At 37.1% G+C, this 18,726-nt stretch overlaps 1 protein-coding gene across 5 annotated transcripts; it reads right to left on the reverse strand.

Annotated features, from left to right (window-relative positions):
- Positions 1–4,254: 4,254 nt before the first annotated feature.
- Positions 4,255–18,271, reverse strand: LOC100889400 (PHD finger protein 21A). Of its 5 annotated transcripts, XM_030989171.1 has the most exons (12): positions 18,091–18,268; positions 14,885–14,917; positions 14,246–14,311; positions 13,452–13,517; positions 12,461–12,820; positions 11,297–11,482; positions 10,629–10,763; positions 10,040–10,106; positions 9,169–9,248; positions 8,188–8,331; positions 5,959–6,138; positions 4,257–4,856 (listed from the first exon to the last, which is right to left on the reverse strand). In XM_030989171.1, exons 1-12 carry the CDS (start codon positions 18,151–18,153, stop codon positions 4,731–4,733), a joined length of 1,506 nt encoding a protein of 501 aa, XP_030845031.1. In that variant the 5' UTR covers positions 18,154–18,268; the 3' UTR covers positions 4,257–4,730. The 5 variants fall into 5 exon arrangements, with proteins under 5 accessions (XP_030845034.1, XP_030845033.1, XP_030845035.1 ...); XM_030989173.1 differs by lacking the exon at positions 13,452–13,517 and having other exon boundaries at positions 4,256–4,856; positions 18,091–18,270; XM_030989172.1 differs by lacking the exon at positions 14,885–14,917 and having other exon boundaries at positions 18,091–18,269.
- Positions 18,272–18,726: the final 455 nt, after the last annotated feature.

Consider the following 18,726-nt stretch of genomic DNA (forward strand, 5'->3'; position numbering starts at 1 on the left):
TGATTCAGCCAACTTGAAGTGTCATAATTGAAATGCTATTGTAAATTTTTCCAAAATCGGATCCCGGTCAGATGGTGTAATGTACAGTGGACTCAAGTCTCTATACATGAACAAAGCCGGAAAAGACTAAGGCATCACAAGGAACCCTCTAATTATGTCTTTTCTGTTGTTGCTAGTAATATATTTGATTGCTAGGACTCCCGAGGCATCAAGCTTTGCTTATCAAGGAGCCCCGCTCAGTTCTGTCAAATCAGTTTACATTTTTCATCATACATTTCTTTTAATGTATGCTGATATTTATACTGTATTCAGAACTGAATACATAAATGAAATGAAAATAAACAAGGTTTAGCAAAGGAGGTTAGTACGAGGTCTAAGTTTATCAAGCATGATTTTAGACCCTTGGACGGGTTTGACAAAATACGGCCCATAAAATTGTAATCTTTTGCTTCATTTGTGTACAATGCATTTCCTTACATGTTATGATACCTCCACTCAATATACATGTAGCAGAAAAAAATAAGAGAAAGTACTTCAACCGTTAAAATAAAATTGGTAAGTACTTCAGTGTATTACTGTGTGGACCAAGATAATGGTCCTGGTTTTGCAAACATGCATTTATGCAAAAAAAGCGATTGCTTAGAACATAAAATATGACCAGATAAGTAGATGACACTGAAAGAAGTACATGTACATTGACCTGAAATAAAAATGAAACAAGATTTTGTACACATACAAAATATTTTCTGTGACCTTTTACTATCCACGTTGGAACAAAATTCTCAAAGGAAATCACAGTATGAAACACAAGTTGCTTTACGAATGAACTGTAAGTAGAAACAGCGGGGTTACAATTTTAACAAACTTGTACCATCAGCACACCTTTAAGTCAGAATTCATTTGTTTGTTTTGCCTGACTGCTAAGAAAGCATGTGTATGCTTGTAAGTTGTAAGTAAGCAACAAGGGGACTATTAGCTCTAAGTCCTCTACAAGGGACTTGTTAATTAGGACTAATGCCTTTCCAAAGTGGACCTCTCTGTTTCCAAAATGTATTCCTAATTGTTGTAAATGTTTATAATTGATTTGTAATGTTTTGTTGGAAATATAAATAAATTGAATTTAATTGATTTGAATGAAATTCTTCAGCATGTGAAACGAAAGGACTCTGGCTCGTGGACTTGGCTTTGAACCTAGGACCTCCTGGTTACGAGACCACTGCTCTACCACCAAGCTATAGTGGCTCCTCATAACCGACATACAATCAATAAACACATTTCTCATGCCATTAACAATACACAAATCTTATGGCCTCCTCGACGGCAGCTGACGAAATGAGGTCACTACAAGAACACCTTCAAAACTTATCCCATGAATACTGGTATTTCAATTTTCTTCCAATTTCTTCTTATTACTTGCTCATTGGCAAGTAGATTAAAAGTTTCTTTATTCTCATGATAACTATCCTATGGTAGCTATCACAATCCAGAGCTATTTCTAATTGTAGTTACCACTTTCGGGTTATAGAAATTAAAAGGAAAGGAGGCTCCATATTCATAGCCATATTGCACATCCCGCATAGAATATTTCTATTATTCATTATTTGTTTCAGAAAAAGAAAGAAAGAACAAAAATTAATGAATTTTAAGTTGTATTTCTGATACATTTCTTAAAAGGTCCAATGTATTCATTCAATTTTTTATATTTTGAATAATTTAACACTACACTTGCAGGTACTTTGTAATCAAGAGAATCATTTTTTTCTTTCTTCCCAAATGTTATTTGTTGGGGTCTACTATAATACAATGGACATTTTGTGACTTTGAAAACAAACCAAATACACATAGGATCAACTGCATGAAGCATTGTGATTTGAACTTAAGAATATCTCTGCTAACTTTCACATTGGCTTCTCTTCATAAACTCAAGGAATAACATTGCCTGTATGGAGCAGCATGTATTTGGCCATCCAAACATCTTGGATTTTTGAAGTACAGCACTGAAATAAATAATTGACACAATCATTCTCAGGCCGATTGAGACTGGTATCAAGTCATTCTCAGGCCGATTGAGACTGGTATCACAATCATTCTCAGGCCGATTGAGACTGGTATCAAGTCATTATGAAAGCGTAAAAAATAGAGCCAGGGCATACATGCTTAAATTTCACGAGGCCCAGTGGAACATTAATAAATTACGTAAGTGTTTAACATCCTATATATCTTTCCTAATTTATGAACCCCTTTAGCACACCCAAATTACGATGAATAGTATCAAACAATAATGCTGACAGTCTGGTATTGCCTTTAACTTTTAAATTCCTTTATAAAGGCATATAACATTAATATAGGTACTGGGTAGACATCATTTTGGATCAACTGTTGGGCAATTCCATGATATGTATCAAATATGATACAAACTTGAACTTTTATTTTATGAAAAATAATGAGGAAGAAGTAGATAAGAAGAGGAGAGGGAGAAGGGCGAGGAGAAGGGCGAGGAGGAGGAGGAAAAGTAGAAAGAGGAGGCAGGGAAGGAGGAGGAAAAGGAGGAGGAGAAGGAGGAGGAGGAGGAGAAGGAGAAAGAGAAGGAGAAGAAGGAGAAGAGGAAGGAGAAGAAGAAGGAGGAAGAAAAGGAGAAGGAAGAGAAGAAGGAGAAGGAAGAAGAGAAGGAGGAGGAAAGGGAGAAGGGGAGGAGAAGGAGAAGCATTTAATATGTAATTGACTAATTATGTTGCAGGAATTTGAACCCTTGACCTTGTGAGGCATTCAGACAACAACAACACTACATGTATGTATGGACAAATATAATACTGGTTCTTCAATAACAAGTGGCTGTGAGTAAAAGCGCGGGCAAGAAATCAAAATTTGGCAAAACAAAATTAGGCAAAAATCATTCTTCTGAAAACAAAGGGCTCACAGTATATCAAGGAGTGAAGAGTCTTACATTCAAACAGTTTAAAGGGACATTTAATGCTTCATGATAACAGCACCTTGAATTGTTTTGCAGATTTCTACCTACTATCAGATTCATGCTAATAACAAAAAAAAAGAGAGAAAATAATGCTTCCTGCCACCACCTTTGGGGGTAGAGGATTAATTAAAGATTAAAATACTGATAAAAACAGAAGTTAAACAACACAGCAACCCATAACCAACCAAGAAAAAAAACTAAGGAAAGTAAAAGTTCAAACTAATTCATGCTGCCAGAAAAATCATGTACATTGGGTTACTTTGCACTGATCTACTGAGGAGGACACATCACACTCATTTACTGTTCTCTTATTGAGTTCTGTTCACATATGTGTTCCCTGTTTTCCCAATTGGCAGTTTCATACGCTTGCTATCCCTCAACCTGTTAAAAAAAAGTCCCTTTCCCAAATGGTAAGCCTAACTGTGAAAGGAATCCATTTTTTAAGCCTTGGGATAAGACTCTGGATTCTTGGGACTTGAATATTCATTTTCAAGTCAATTTTTGTTTGAGACAAGAGAGAAGAGACAAATTATGGTCTGCTCCTAAACTGACGCCTCTATAGTACTCAACTTAACATCAGGGCCCCATTTCACAAAACTTGTCATCACTGGCAAATACCAGTTTTTGTTATAAGCCAGTAAAATCCTTGCTTCTGATTGGTTATCAGCAGTTTTGTCACTGATTGTTGTCATTTGTCATTGAAAAAAGGCTTTGTGAAACGGGTCCCAGATGAAACGAGTGCGTGTTTAAGGTTAATACGCTAAGGAACCTATGGCTTCCATCCCATTACAGGGCAAAAACATTTCATACAACTATCCACAGTAAGGTGATCTTGTGCCATGCTTAGACGTTTCCATACACTTAAATGCACGTTTCAGGCTTGTTCAGATATGACACAGCAAAACCAACGCTGTTTGTTGTTGTGATGACGTAAAGAGCTCGGTAATTACGCGCAAACATTTCTTGCGCGCAGTTATACCGTATATCTCCGTGTATATTTTTTGTTTGTTTGTTTTGTTTTGTTGCTGAAAACCCACGCGGGTAAGGACTTTCATTTAACATCGAGGTGCAGTTGAAGGTGCCGATTTGTGCTTGTGAACTTGTCACAAATAATAGTAAAAATGTTGTTTTTAGAAGAATGTGTAAGATCAATAATGTAAATTAAAAACAGTAGAGTACCTAGGATAGAACCTTGTGGTACGCCGTGTGTAATAGAAGAAAAATTTGAGGAATTATTATAAACTACACATTGAGATCTAATAGAAAGATTACTTTCAAACCAAGATGACAGACATATTTGAGTGTTGTTCTAGTTTTCGATTGGTGAATCAACACACCGATTACTGAGCTGTAGGGCAGGGCTTTTTTTGCACCAGTTTACTGCACAACATCTGAACAAGCCTTATACCTCAACACTCATTACAACAGAATGCATATTCAGTGGGTGTTACATGGGCATATGTGGGCAAGACTAGTCAGTACTTTCAAATAGGCACGGTACTGTCAACATGATATTCCTTGCTGCGTTTAATTCAATCCTAGGTGAGGAGCTGGACAATATTCCATGGTTTTGTCAGGCCTACATGTAGAGTATTTCATCAATGCAACATATTAAAAAAAAAGCACGCCTCTCATACTATCTCAAAATTAGTGTCTGATCTGAGTTGTAAAAAAAAGAGACAGACTTATATATATATATATATATGACTAGAAAAGAACGATATAAAAATCATACAAATCTATTTCGATCCAATTGGTGTTATTGGCTTTCCATCATGGGTTCCACCTTGACCTGAAAACTTGTGAGGAAGTCTTTGAGTTGGGTGATCGTTGCTTCCGTCTTGCGGAAGGACGTCATCAAGGATTCGTTTGATTTGCTTTGATTCTGTGAAAAGTTTGGGACAGAGAGAGAGAGATTAGCAGAATTAATGTTAGCCCAACCAGTGATGGACACTTACAGGCACCCCTTATGCCCATGGGCCCCCAAGATTTTACCTCTGGGCACCAAAAATTGGGGGAATTTAAACAAAGGCCCCAAAAAGGGACCCAAAATTTCAGTCTGGACCCCTGTTAACATAATAGTGGGCAGACCTGGGCCTCATTTCACAAATCTTGTCATCAGTGACAATTGACAGTTTTTGTTTATATAAGCTAGTAAAATCCTTGCTTCTGATTGGTTATCTGCAGATTTGTCACTGAATTTTGTCATTTGTCATTGAAAAAAGGCTTTGTGAAACGGGTCCTGGTCCATAAAAATCATTATTGATATGAAGTTGCAATAGCTGTTATAAGCTACTGAAATCGTGGCATTTGATCGGCTGAGAGTAAATCTGTCACAGAAATCTAGCATTTGGTTCAGTATTCAGCCAACTTTACTCTGGCTCTTTTCTTTTCTTTCTTTCGTTTTGTGCAGTAGGCTACCTGTCATGCATGACATGTTTAAATGCAATGTAGTTATACAATTCACTTCAATGATGACGATGATAATCTGATTAATACACTGAAACCTGTATATAAAGAACACTCATGGGAAACATTAAAAGTGGCGTTAATTGACAGGTGGTCTTTATGTACAGGTTCCTTTAATGATAGTTTTAAAGATATAGACCGGTAGTGAAAAAATTGCGGTTCAAGGGTTTTTGGTGCAAAATATCCATTCAATATTGTTTAAATATTGCCTTCAGAGGTTTAGATGGCAATACTTCAACCTAAATTCGCAAAAAAGCAGAAATATATGCCCAAATATGTTGAAGGGCATTCCCGGCAAAATTTGTATCATCACGTTTTAGTCAAAACATATTTTTTCACATGATTGGTAATAAGAGCTTCCATTTCATTTTTTGAGAGGGGGGCATTTCCAAAACTGGTCTATACCTTAATGAGAAACGGTATTCAAGGGAAACAAAATATGTGGTCTTTATATACAGGTGGTCACTTAGGCAGGTTTCACTGTACAATAACAGTGATCTTCTGCAATGTGCCCTTACCGTAATGGCATCGTTGAGATGTTTAGCCTTCTCTTCCAGCTGGACTCTCTGCATCCGGAGGTCCGCCGCCCGGCGACCGAGCTTCTTCTTCTCGTCTTCCATCGACTGTTTGTGAGAGAGAAAGGCATGAACCACAGCCAAGGTGCCCTGCCAGTTCTCTGGCTTGTCTTTACCCTTTAACTGCGTCAGTCAAGGGAAAAATTGGAATGGAATGGGCATGTTAAAGGCATTGTTTAACAATGTTAATTCTGAGATGCATGGCCCTACGTGTTACCAGCATCTGTGATATGGTGTAATATTGAAGCCCTAACAAAATTGCGCTTCAAAATGATCATGAAGTGCCTCAAAAATTAAAAACCTTTGAGTGACTGGTTTTACTATACTAATTTTTCCCAATAGACTGTAGTGTTAAAAAAACAAATTCTGAAATTTTGAATTCCAATCATAGATATCTTGATAATCAGACAGGTGATTGGCTTGTATAAGTCATGGGACTTATGTATGACCTAAAGTTTTATAATTATGATTGCAGCATGAGCTAAATCCATTTCTTATTCAAAGAATTTGAGGCAAAGTAACCCAAGCCCTTTAATGATGAGAAGTAGTGGGCTTTCATGGTGAAATGACACCATTTGGGTGTTAACCCATAACAGGTGTTGTCAATCAACAGGATTAGCCAAGTTCGGAGTAGACTCCTAATTTTTGTGTGATTTTGGGTCTTTCTGCTCGTGTATAATGTACACTTCCTGGAATTGAAGATTAAAAGATATTTCAAAAATATCTCTATGAAGAGAAACACAGTAGTGGGCTCTCATGGGGAATTCGACACCATTTGGGTGTTTAGCCGATAACTGGCGTTGTCAATCACCAGGATTAGCCTTCAGTTTTATGACCTTATGGAAAAGGAGCTTTCTTACATTTCCCTCACCAGAAGACTCTCTGAAAGACTAGGAGGGTATCTCTTAATTGGACTATGGGTTTGCTGTGTGCAGACTTGTCCCACCATTAATGGTATTTCCACCAAGTCCAGAGTCAGCAAATTATGATCTAATGCACATGCAAACTGATTAACATCTCCCTTTAATCCACTAATAATGAATCTTCTCTTATCTTTCTCATATTTCTCCTTTTTCTAATTCTTTTCTAGACCCATTTGTGAGAGAAAGGCATGAACCATGGCCAAGGTGTTTTGCCAATTTTCTGGTAGGCATTTCCCTTATAAGAATAATAATAATAATTTTAAAAAAAAAACACCGGCATAATATTGGGTTCTTGTAAAGCGCTGATGTCTGCCAAACTTGACACTTCTGGCCCTCCACAATCATTACCCTAACTTTACAATGGCTGCCATTAAAATAATAATAATAATAATATTGGATTCTTATATAGTGCACGTATCGACCTTGCAAGGTCCTCAAGGCGCTCCAACATTACCCGGCTATGCTAGGCTGTCGATTTCAATGCTCACAGCATTTAAAGGAATTCCTTCCTACCGGTACCCATTTAACACCTGGGTGGAGAGTGGCAAATGTAGATCAATGTCTTGCCTAAGGACATTAGTGCTGAGGGGGACTCGAACCGCGGACCTTGTGATCGACAGCCCGGCGACATATCCACTCATCCACGGCACCTCTAGCATTTCAAGAAATTAATTCCTGAATTTGACTGTATACATGAGCACGACTTCCAGTGACGCAACTCTCTTTACTCTACGAGCTATGATCCTACATTCTCTATTCTTCCATTTGTCTCTTTCCTTGCTTTATTTTCTGTTGTCTTACATGTATATATTTTCTATATAATTGTTATACATTTATATCTTATCTGTCAGTCGTCATTGTCCCTTTTGACCTTTCCAGCGTTCACTTTGCTATATACGTGTCGTAACAAGTTTCCAAATTACAGATTTATAATTGTATTATTAATCTACGATGTATTGTATTTATATTTTTGTTCAAGTCAATATATTAACATGTTACAAAAATTATGTTTGTCATTATTTTGAGGGATCCACATTTTACAAGCTCTGCTTTTCAGTGGATCCCTCCATTTCCACAGGTTTATCTTAAAAAAACTTAAAAAAAAACATTATACCGGATATTTATGTATACTTTAACTTTATAACCATGTAAAATGTATTATATTATTGAATATTGAATTGTATATCTGATTTCTCGTCAAAATGACTGTTCTGTTAGAGATTAAAAATAAAACTGAAACTGCAACTACCTTGCATTCGGGGCAGCTCCAGGCTCCTGGGGGTACAGCGGCAAGGGGCGGGTCCAGGCAGGTCAGATGGTAGACTAGGTTACAGGTATCGCACATCAGCAGCTCACCGATCTGCCTACAGACTGCACATATATCCTCATGCCCCTGGTGGTAAGAGGGACAAAATGATTATCAAAGTACATGAATTCAATTCAATTCAATCAAATCCAATTCAAATTTATTGGTCCAAAAGCAAATTTGTTGCGTTTACATGCATTATTTACAGAAAGATAATAGTAAAATGTACATGTGACATGATACATTCAACATAAATTATAGAGAGAATAAACATATAGCACTAAAATTCACATTATAAAATAGATATTTTCTCTCAATTTACATTAAATTCAATGTTTGTTCATATATCCAGAGTAACTACAAACACAATATTACATTGCAATTATTATTATTATCATCAATATTAATTGTATTTCATTTTATTGTATCATTTATCACCTGCACATTCCAAGTTACTTTAGGACTGTTGCATGATAATTTAGTATGCATTTGGTATTAAAATGGAGCCAACAAATAGCAAATGCTTATACATGTGTATGACAGAACCCTCACAAGTATCAACAGACCTATGGCATAATACGTATCAAATTAATGACTATTTGAAGATTCCGGAGGTCTACATCAAAAAACAGAAAATTATATCATAAGAGATTTGACAAAACTACATTTTCTCATGCTTAATCCTATTTACAGTGGAGTGTAGTCCAATACTGTGTGGTACTTGTTGACAGAAAGTTCATGTGAATACAAAATACAAACAAATTTGTTAGTAAAAATAGAGCCCCACTTATGTGGCACTTACAGAAAATATCTCTAACAACATGAATAACAGTACATTAACTGATATTAAAGATAAGACAAATTCTTTTAAAAGATATTAAAACAAATTCAAACTAAAAACTCCATTGTATACAAAATACTTACATCGGAGTCTGGCTTTGGCAGACCATTTATTCCGGCATTTTCTGAACCTACACCATCAGCGAATCTAGCAGGCCTAGCAGCTGTAGTGAAAAAGGAGGCACAAAAAGAAATATTTAGAGATTGAATGAGTACAGAAGACATTAAGATGTGATGATGTGATTCAGATTTGTATTTAAAATTCTTGCTATGTATAAGTCATATAACTGTCTTATGTTTTGTGCTGAAAGCCGGAGGACCGTACCTGCTCATAGACTTATTATAGAGTCTTGACGACCTTCTGGCTTTCAGCACACGACACTATGTTTTTGTCTTATGTGTTACATATTACATGTTACACCTAGTATTATATTATGGACAATGATATCTTGAATCTTAAGACATGAAAAGTGAGCAAACTTTTCAGACAGATTCATCAATGGGCTTTCTTAGTAGATTAACATAGGAGGCGTGATGGCTCAGTGGTCGAGCAGTGGTCTCGTAACCGGGAGGTCCCGGGTTTGGAACCAAGTGGATGCCCTAGTACCCTTTGGTAAGGCATTAATCCTCATTACAAAGACGTCGGTTCCCTGGTTGCTTTCTTACAGGCAGTCAGGTGACACAATCAGCTTTCTTACAAGCAGTCAGGTGACGCAATCAGCTTTCTTACAAGCAGTCAGGTGACACAATCACCTTTCTTACAAGCAGTTAGGTGACACAATCAAGCAAACAATGTTGAAAGAACTGGGGGAAGGTAAGTTGCATTTCCATGAACAAGACACAGCATAAATTTAAATTCATGCTTTCTAACATTTCCACAAGACAATGTGTCCCCCCCCCCCTCCTTCTAATGCTATAAGTAAGTATGAAAGATTGAAGGCTTTTGTCTTCTTACCTTTTCTCCTTTTCTCTCCCGACCATCCATTTGCTGCAGCTAGATAAGTTGTTGCAGACCTCCGACTCTGTTAACAAACAAGAAGTAAATAACCAAACTTAAAGATGACCCTCCCCAGTTACGTTGTAATGAAAAACTACTTAAATGATATGCATACAATATGTCATATCAATTAACTAGTTTATAGCATATAATTTTCAAACCATATCAATAATAAGCTGACAACTAGTGGCAGATCCAGGGGTAAGATGTGGGAGGTGGGGGGGGGGGGGGGTGGAGGACATGGGTGAAATAAGACAATTTTATAAACAAAATAGTCTAACCCTCTCATAAGTTCCGGTAATATTTTCAGTTCACAACCGAAAGAGGGACAAATGAGAGAGCCTTTCTTTCCATTTTTATTCTGCCTGTTTGAGATTCTTATCAAGCTCTTGCAAATGATAATGGCTCCAAAATTTGTATTCTTCTCCAACAACCCTTGTTCAGCCACTTAAAACAAGAGTTTGAACTACTATGGTTTGTAGATCATATTTTCTTGACATCCTACATTGTTTTCCTAAATTAACTCACTGACCACCACCATGCTTACCTCCAGCTCATGCTTGTCGAACTTTGAGAACTGGGGGTTGGCCGTACTCCTTCTTTTCCTCTCCGATCTCTTACTCTGTAAGGTTTCCGCTGTCTTCGGCGTGACCAGGCCAATGGATGCCATGAACTCCAATTTCTATGGCAACGCAAAATTATCGAACGATTACAGGGTGCCTTTGACAACAACGGTTATTTACAACATTTTTATCTAATTTGCAATAAGAATGACTGATGAAATTAGGGCTCACCAAATGAGTAAGTAACAAAGAACAGGAATATATCTATCATATGATATGATGCATGAGCCCCAATACAAGTAAAACTTTCAAAATCATGGGAGTTAAGCTTAATGGGAGCCTGTAATTTGATTTTGGGTTCCGATGTGTCCCGGGTACTGGTCAGTGTTGTAGATGGGAAAACAGATATCTAGAGGGTGCTTTGTAGATGCTGAACAGCCATTTCCCATGAAAAGCCTCACTTAGATGGGACAACAGATATCTAGAGGGTGCTTTGTGGATGTTGCACAGCCATTTCCCATAAAAAAAACCCTACTTAGATGGGACAACAGATATCTAGAGAGTGCTTTGTAGATGCTGCACAGCCATTTCCCATGAAAAACCCCACTTAGATGGGAAAACATCTAGAGGGGACCCCTTGAAGACAACATACCATTTCTTCGGCAGTTAAAGGTTTCTTCAGGCAGGCTGTAGTATAGGTCATGGTAGATGACAGCAACGTTGACGAAGAAGTAGATTGCGAGGCAACACAACTTGATAGCGACGAAGGCAGTGGGTTGTCTTTAGGCCTTGTAGACAGGAATTGCCGCTTGTACTGCTTTGCCATGTAGTCGAGTTCCTTCAGGAGAGTCAGAAAAAAATAGACAGAATTTTGTTATTTACAATGGCTACTTGAACTCATAACATGAAATTGAGAGAGTAAGCAAAGGACTTTTGATATATATGCAGATACCTTTTTTTTTTTGGTACAGTCAAACCTGTATACAGAGACTGCCCAAGGGAAACACAAAAAGTGGTCTTTGTAGACAGGTGGTCTTTAGTACATGTTCCAATAAGGAACCATTTTCAAGGGAAACAACAAATGTGGTCTTTGTAGACAGGTGGTCACTAAAGCAGGTTTGACTGTACCTTATAACATCACAGTAATCTCAATTTCCAAAAATCATAATTTAAAATTCATTAATTCATTTTCGTTCAGACAGTCGCAAATCTGTCTCGCCTATTTTCTTTTTACATTCACAGCAACTTGCTACCTTCAAAGGATTTTCCTTTATAACTGGGAAAACCCTTGACAAATGCTTCTAGCATGTAGGGGATGGTGAGGGTAGAAGCGACAAGATAAGCCTCCATTTAAAAAAAAAAAAAATAATTGAGTTGTAGTGGACTTCATGATATTTTTGTCATTTTACATTCCTGTACATGATTATAAACAGTTGACTTTTATGTTATCCTTGAGTACCCAATGAAAACTAGATGGAACTTCGACTGTTTGCAGTCAAAAATGATGCCTGCGCCATAGACCACTCCCCCTCCCCCACTGGTTATGGGTGTAGAGCGATTTCACAAACCAAAACAGAAGTAATTCAAATTCAAGTTTAATTGTAATCCATTAACAGGTTCTCAGAATATCGTGATTACAAGCTATTTTTCATGTACATGTATGTATGACCCTTTTATCTTTGACCTCATGGCAAGAATCCATCAATCGGTTCTTGAGATAACGCGATCACGAGAAAGGGACGTACGGATGGACAACCCAAAAACATAATGCCTCCGGTTAACGGAGGCATAAAAAAAAAAAAAAAAAAAAGCTTACCTTTGACAGGTTTTGCGAAACAGGTCTCTTCACCACCAGCGAGTTCAGCCGACCGGAAATATTAGGCACCTTGATACTTATAACCGAAGGTTTATTGGTTAGGATCGACAGACGAGTGGGCGTGGAAGGGGTATGCTGAGCGCCGCCTCCTCCTCCTCCTCCTCCACCACCGACCACTCCCCCTCCCCCACTGGTTATGGGTGTGGTTGTGATGGTGGTGGTATGGGTAGTAGTGGGGGCTACAAGGAGCTTGGTGGTTGTACCACCGATCATGTTGGCCTTGACTCGACTAGGGATGTTCAAATGTTGAGATGTGGTCAGGGGTTGAGCGCTGGTTTGCAGTAGAGTGACCTTCTGCACCTGCACAAGAGAAGAAAAATATTTCTGTTTCAAAATCAAAGAAATTATTGGCTGAGGAATTCAAAGCAAATAAACTTTCTAGAGGCCTCTTTCTCTCTCTGTCTTTCTCTCTTTTTCTAATATTTCAATTTCAATTTATTTATGTTTCCAACAAAACATTACAAATCAATAATACATGTACAAATTTACAATTAATGTAGAAATACATATTGGAAACAGAGGGGTCTAGTGGTCTACTACAAAGCAATGCTTGTACAAGTGTGGACACCTCAAATGCTACTTAGGAATAAAGAGTAATTAAATTAACAAACTTGTCGGTACTGTAACTACAAAATAGGGAAAAAGGGGGATGCCGAAAGAGACGAGAACGGGACAGTACTTTACATGACAAAGATAGAAGAATATGGAATAGGAACTTTAGAATTTCATTGTTAAAAAGATTTCCCCTTGTCTTGGATTGTTATCATGGCTCAAAAGTTATTAACAACCTGAAGAGGGAAAATGCTGATGATTTCATGTTAATGATGTTCGAACCTGCAACTTGAGATTATACGTATACAAATCATAAATTTCATCTACATGTACATGTAGGCGTTATTTGGTAAAAAGAAGGTTAATATAGATTTCTCACCGCTTCATGCTGTGCTGAGGGCTTCCTCACACCAAGGTCTGAGCGGAGTTGTTCTACGACTTTTTTCTGTGGTAAACATTACAAAAAGTATGGTAGAAAAATAAAGAGAGGACTGGAGGAAAAGGGACCCTTTTTCACTGACTTCATCACAATTCAGAAGTAATTTCATTAAAAGCATTTTAATCAATTCACATCGGGTGTCTTGCCAATAACAACTTCAGTGATCAGTGACTCCATATATATGGTTTGGTTTTCATACACCATTCTCACGCCCACCATTCCCAACCAGAACTGTAAATCCAAATTCACTCATTTCGATGACAGGCGTACATTTAAAAGAATTACTGTTTATTGAGTCTACTCATTCTGGGTTGCTTAAAGATAAACTTGAGTTCTGGTAAAAAAAAGAAAATGAATTCTCACAGAATCAAACGAAACTTCCACTGAATGTTGAAGATTACAAATAAATGTCATGTGCCAAACAATTTTGGAAGAAAATGTAAACTGACTGAGTAATGAGCATAGAAAGATAAGGATATCAAGGTACACTAGCCCTGACACCATTTGTGTAGTCCCATATACATCTTTCTGTGTACAGTGTTTGCAACTTTACCAAGACTGGGCCAACTTGATTATGATTTTAATGGCTCCAGAACCTTGCAGTGCTACATGATCAACTTTTTCTGTTCCATTCTACACCTTTTCTTTCACAATCGCTTTACCAGAACTCACCTTTATCTTTGAAAAGCATTATTCTAGCACCATTTTCATGGTTACATAATCATTTATCGTACCTGCTTTTCACTGAGAGCTGTTATCTTGGCTTGCTGATCATGCAGATTCATTCGCAGTTCTACATTCTGTTCATAACAAAAGAGAGAACAACAACGATAAACTTTGATGTATTACCCTCATACAAGTACTGTACACTGATTCAAATGTACATGTACATGTACGCAATATTTCATCATCATATCCCCGAACAATATTGAAGAAAGAGGTTGTGGATATTTCAAATTTTTTTTTACACGATCTCAACAAAGACCTGGATTTTGAAAATTAAAAACAAATACATTATATACATGTCTACATGATTGTGATTTTGTTGACTTAAATTAAAACAAAGCTGTTAATTTTAATCTCTTAAAGCTGTACACTGAAAATGCAGCTGGCTCAAAATTCCAATCCATTTACTCTGAATGCATAAGCGAAAGGGGTAGAGAGTTGTACACAGTGAGTAGAATGTTAACAGTTTGGTATTAAGCTTCCCAGTATTCAAAGTTGGCAAGGTTGATGAGTGCTTTGGTTTGTTAGTTCCCAGTGGCAAAATTCTTCATAAAAATGAATTGATATTACATCTTTCATTTTCACAGGTGCAATGTAAATTATCACAAACAACAACATTTAACAGTAAATACAAAAGTTTTCCTTACATGAGGTTCACTCTTGATCTTTGTCACAAGTATCTGCAGAAAAGAGAGAGAGAGAAAAAAAAAGAGTAAACTAGTAAAGAATATAAAACAAGAAAAATAGAACCCTCTATTAACAAGGAGACCTACCTGCACATACACAAGGTGCATGTTTGGCTTATTGAGTACACAATTATTTACAATACAGTGGCTTATATGGCTACACCTGTACTGCTAAAAAAACAAAGTATTTCCTTGTGCATTTATGACCAGCCTGTGCATAACCAACTCCAATTTACCAAACTGATCTCCATGTACATGATGTAATTGCATGTAAATACATGCAAGTCTACATGTATACCAGTACTAGAGATGCATAATGTATACCGGTAAGGCGGTAACAAAGGAATCATGCCACCATGCAAAGTGTATTGCCAATAAAATAGGTTCTTGTGGTGTACAATGTACTTAGTTTACTTACAGTACATGCAGTTTCATCTTATTCTAATATAAATTTCAAGTTACATGTGTAAATTGTATCTGAGTTTATTTTGGGTCTGGCATATTGAACAAATAAAATTAAAAAGTGAATGAATTTAAACTTTTTTTTCTGTATTTGGAAGGTCATTCTATTTCTTTTGAATATCAATGTGGCGCTCTACAAGTGTGAACATGTGATATCCAGCAACACTGATTTAAAAAACAATCAACAAAGTGCATGTTGAAAACTTGAAATAAACAATTGTATTTCTTAGAAATCAAATTAAGACCAGGCTCTTCAAAAAAACAAAGTGTAATATTATTCGACCAACACTAGAATACTGCAACTCTGTATGGTGCCCAATACTCAAGAGAGATGAAGACATACTAGAAAAAGTCCAACAGAGGGCCACCAGACTTCTTCCTGAACTGAAACAACAAGCATACCCAGACAGACTTAGAGAACTACAACTTCCTACTTTGGCTTACAGAAGACAAAGAGCAGACCAGATACAGATATTCAAAATCCTGAGAGGCTTTGACAGAGTGAATCCTTCAAAATTCTTCCAACTTGCCACTGGATCAATAACAAGAGGACATGATTTCAAGATTGTTAAACAACGTTTTAACACAAGACTTAGGCAGTATAGTTCCTCAATAAGGAGTGTAAACAATTGGAATGCCCTGCCTAAGGAAGTAGTCAATGCTACCACCATTAACCAATTCAAGTCATTCCTAGAAAGGTATTGGAGAAACAATCCAATAAAGTTTGAACCATACTTGAGACGGGATGCAACAGTAAAGAGGGACAAATAAGCGAAGCTTCCAGTCTCTACACCCAAGTATACCCAAGTAAGTAAGTATAGATCGAAAACAGTATGAAGGGAATTGTAGCCAACTAAACATGTCATTGCAATTCCTAGTATTAACATGTAGACAGGCACGTACGCCGAGGGGGGGTTGAACCCCCCTCAAACTTTTGTATGTGTGTGTTTTGGAGGAAACCCCCCCCCCCTCATTATTTTTTTTGATTGGAAAAAAAAAAAAAAAAAAAAATTGTGGTAATGGGTGACACCAAAAAGCTGACCTTACCCCCCCCCCCAACGAAACGAAATATTGATCAGCCAAATTTTCATATGTCCTCTTACCCCCCCCCCCTCCCCGTTTGTTTATTCAGCGGCTGGTTGAGTCATTGAGAAATTTTCGGCGTGATTTTCACATTTTAAACCCCCCCCCCCTTCGAAGAAATCCTGCGTACGCGCCTGCATGTAGATAACTATTTTGGTCCATTTCATTTATGCAACTAAACTACTACTAAGCATCTACATGTATTCCGCAGATAGTGCATACATGTACCCATTCCTTAACCTTGTAGTCTATTTTTTTAAAAGGGCAAAAAACTACAGTACATTACAAACTGGAGATGTAAGAATAGACTTGATCAATATTTTACAATTTTGTAAGATTTTTTTGCCTATAAATCCAACAAGGAAAAAAAAACATAACATCAAATTAAACAAATATTATGAATTAGATCCACATAGATCTACTGAACATGTACTGTACATTCATTAAGACCCTTTTGGTTTATTATTTAGTTATTAATTCAATTGATTAACTAGACTCTATTCATTTCTAGTATTAATTTATTCAATTTATTCATTGATTAATTTTTTTACAAATAAGGTAGTCCAGCATGAAAAACATGAGAGGCATGATGGCTCAGTGGTAGAGCAGAGGTGTCATAAGTGGGAGGTCCTGGGTTCAAAACTGTTAAATGTCCTTGTGCCCATTGGTAAGGCATTAGTCCACGATACCAACTTACAAGTCCCTCGGGCTCGGTGAGAACGTAAAGTAAAACTTAAAGCCGTTGGTCCCCTGGATATTTATTTCCATGCATAGAGTCTAGGTCTGGTCTATGCATGTTTTCTTAGTCAGGTAAAATAGTCATCCTCAAAAAACAAAAAGAAAAACAAACAGACAAATGAAAAAAAGAAAAAGAAAAATGAACAAGGCCAAGCTGACAATGGAGAAAATTCAAGGAGTTCTTCATTTCACAGAGTGTTGGCGATACATCATAAGAATCTAGCTTTACATATTTTTGTTTGTTATGTGGGGTCCACTCCAGATTCTTTTTGTATTTTTGTAAGTTTGTACTTTGTTTCAATATGATTAGGCCTATAATGTAGTATGTGTTCACTACGTGCAGTCAATTCCACACAGATCTTCCCTTGCATACCACTGCAATACACACACACACTCGGTGCTCACATACTGCATAACACTCCCAGTTGACATGTATGCACGTAAACAAAATGTCAATGAATGAAACTTGAGGCAGCGAGCTTCAGGACAATAGACCAAAATGATGTTGTGGGAAAGATGCGGCGAGAAAGTTTCTGAGAATCGTAAAAACCACTCAATCTGAAAAATTCAGGGTATACCCCGACAAAATTGAGACATTTTTTGCATTCTATAAATAGAGAGAGCTGAGCTCATTGCAGTTAAATGGATGAAGAAGTCTACCAAAGTCTAAAAATATTAGATTTTGTAAAAGGTCAAAATACGAACTAGCGAGGAGTCGCCGGTAGAGCACCCAGAAATAGTCGGAGACTTGCATGCAAATTACACACACACACGCAAGTTGCAATAGGACATTTAAACTGGAGGGGTACAGGCATCACCGGGTATCGGCCCCTGAAATCTACGAGCTAAATATCTCAAAACCTTGCAGATTCATAGAAAGTTACCTGATGGGTTTGTATTTCCTTTCGCAGCAGATGCTGTAGCTTCTCCAGCTCTTTATTGGACATCTTCAATGTGACACCAGATAATCACTAAACTCCAATTCGGGCAGATAAAAATACCGTAAGACAACAAAAAATATATGTTCACTCATGGACCGAATCACATGGCGTAATAATAAAATAAAGTTATAAATTCATTACAAAGCCATATCTAAAGCTTTAATCCCATCCTAAACATAAAATTGAATATTGAGTACAATGTTTCATATAAAATCGTGACAATTCATCTCAATTACAGTCAGAAAAACAAACGGCAGATTTTGCTTATTTCGCGGATGCATGGGGAAAAGAAGTGAAGGGGTCTTGTACACCTCTCAAAGTTCCCGGATGTGGTATTCCCAACTCGTTTATTCTTTGTTGACGTGAAACTTGTTGATGAACATAATTATGCTCTTTGCAATACTGGCCTATAGTGGAGTTATGCTAACCGTTTACTGGATAGATATTACGTATTTCATTGCAAATTAAAGAGAGATGTATACATTTTGTGCATCATAGCCAACACTACTCTATAGCCCAGAACAATCATTTCCCTGGTACTTTTAATGGAAAGAGTTGCCAGGTATGGAATTCTATATT

This window comes from Strongylocentrotus purpuratus, unplaced genomic scaffold, assembly GCF_000002235.5.
Source record: "Strongylocentrotus purpuratus isolate Spur 01 unplaced genomic scaffold, Spur_5.0 spur5_scaffold_18, whole genome shotgun sequence".
NCBI classification, from domain to species: Eukaryota; Metazoa; Echinodermata; class Echinoidea; order Camarodonta; family Strongylocentrotidae; genus Strongylocentrotus; species Strongylocentrotus purpuratus.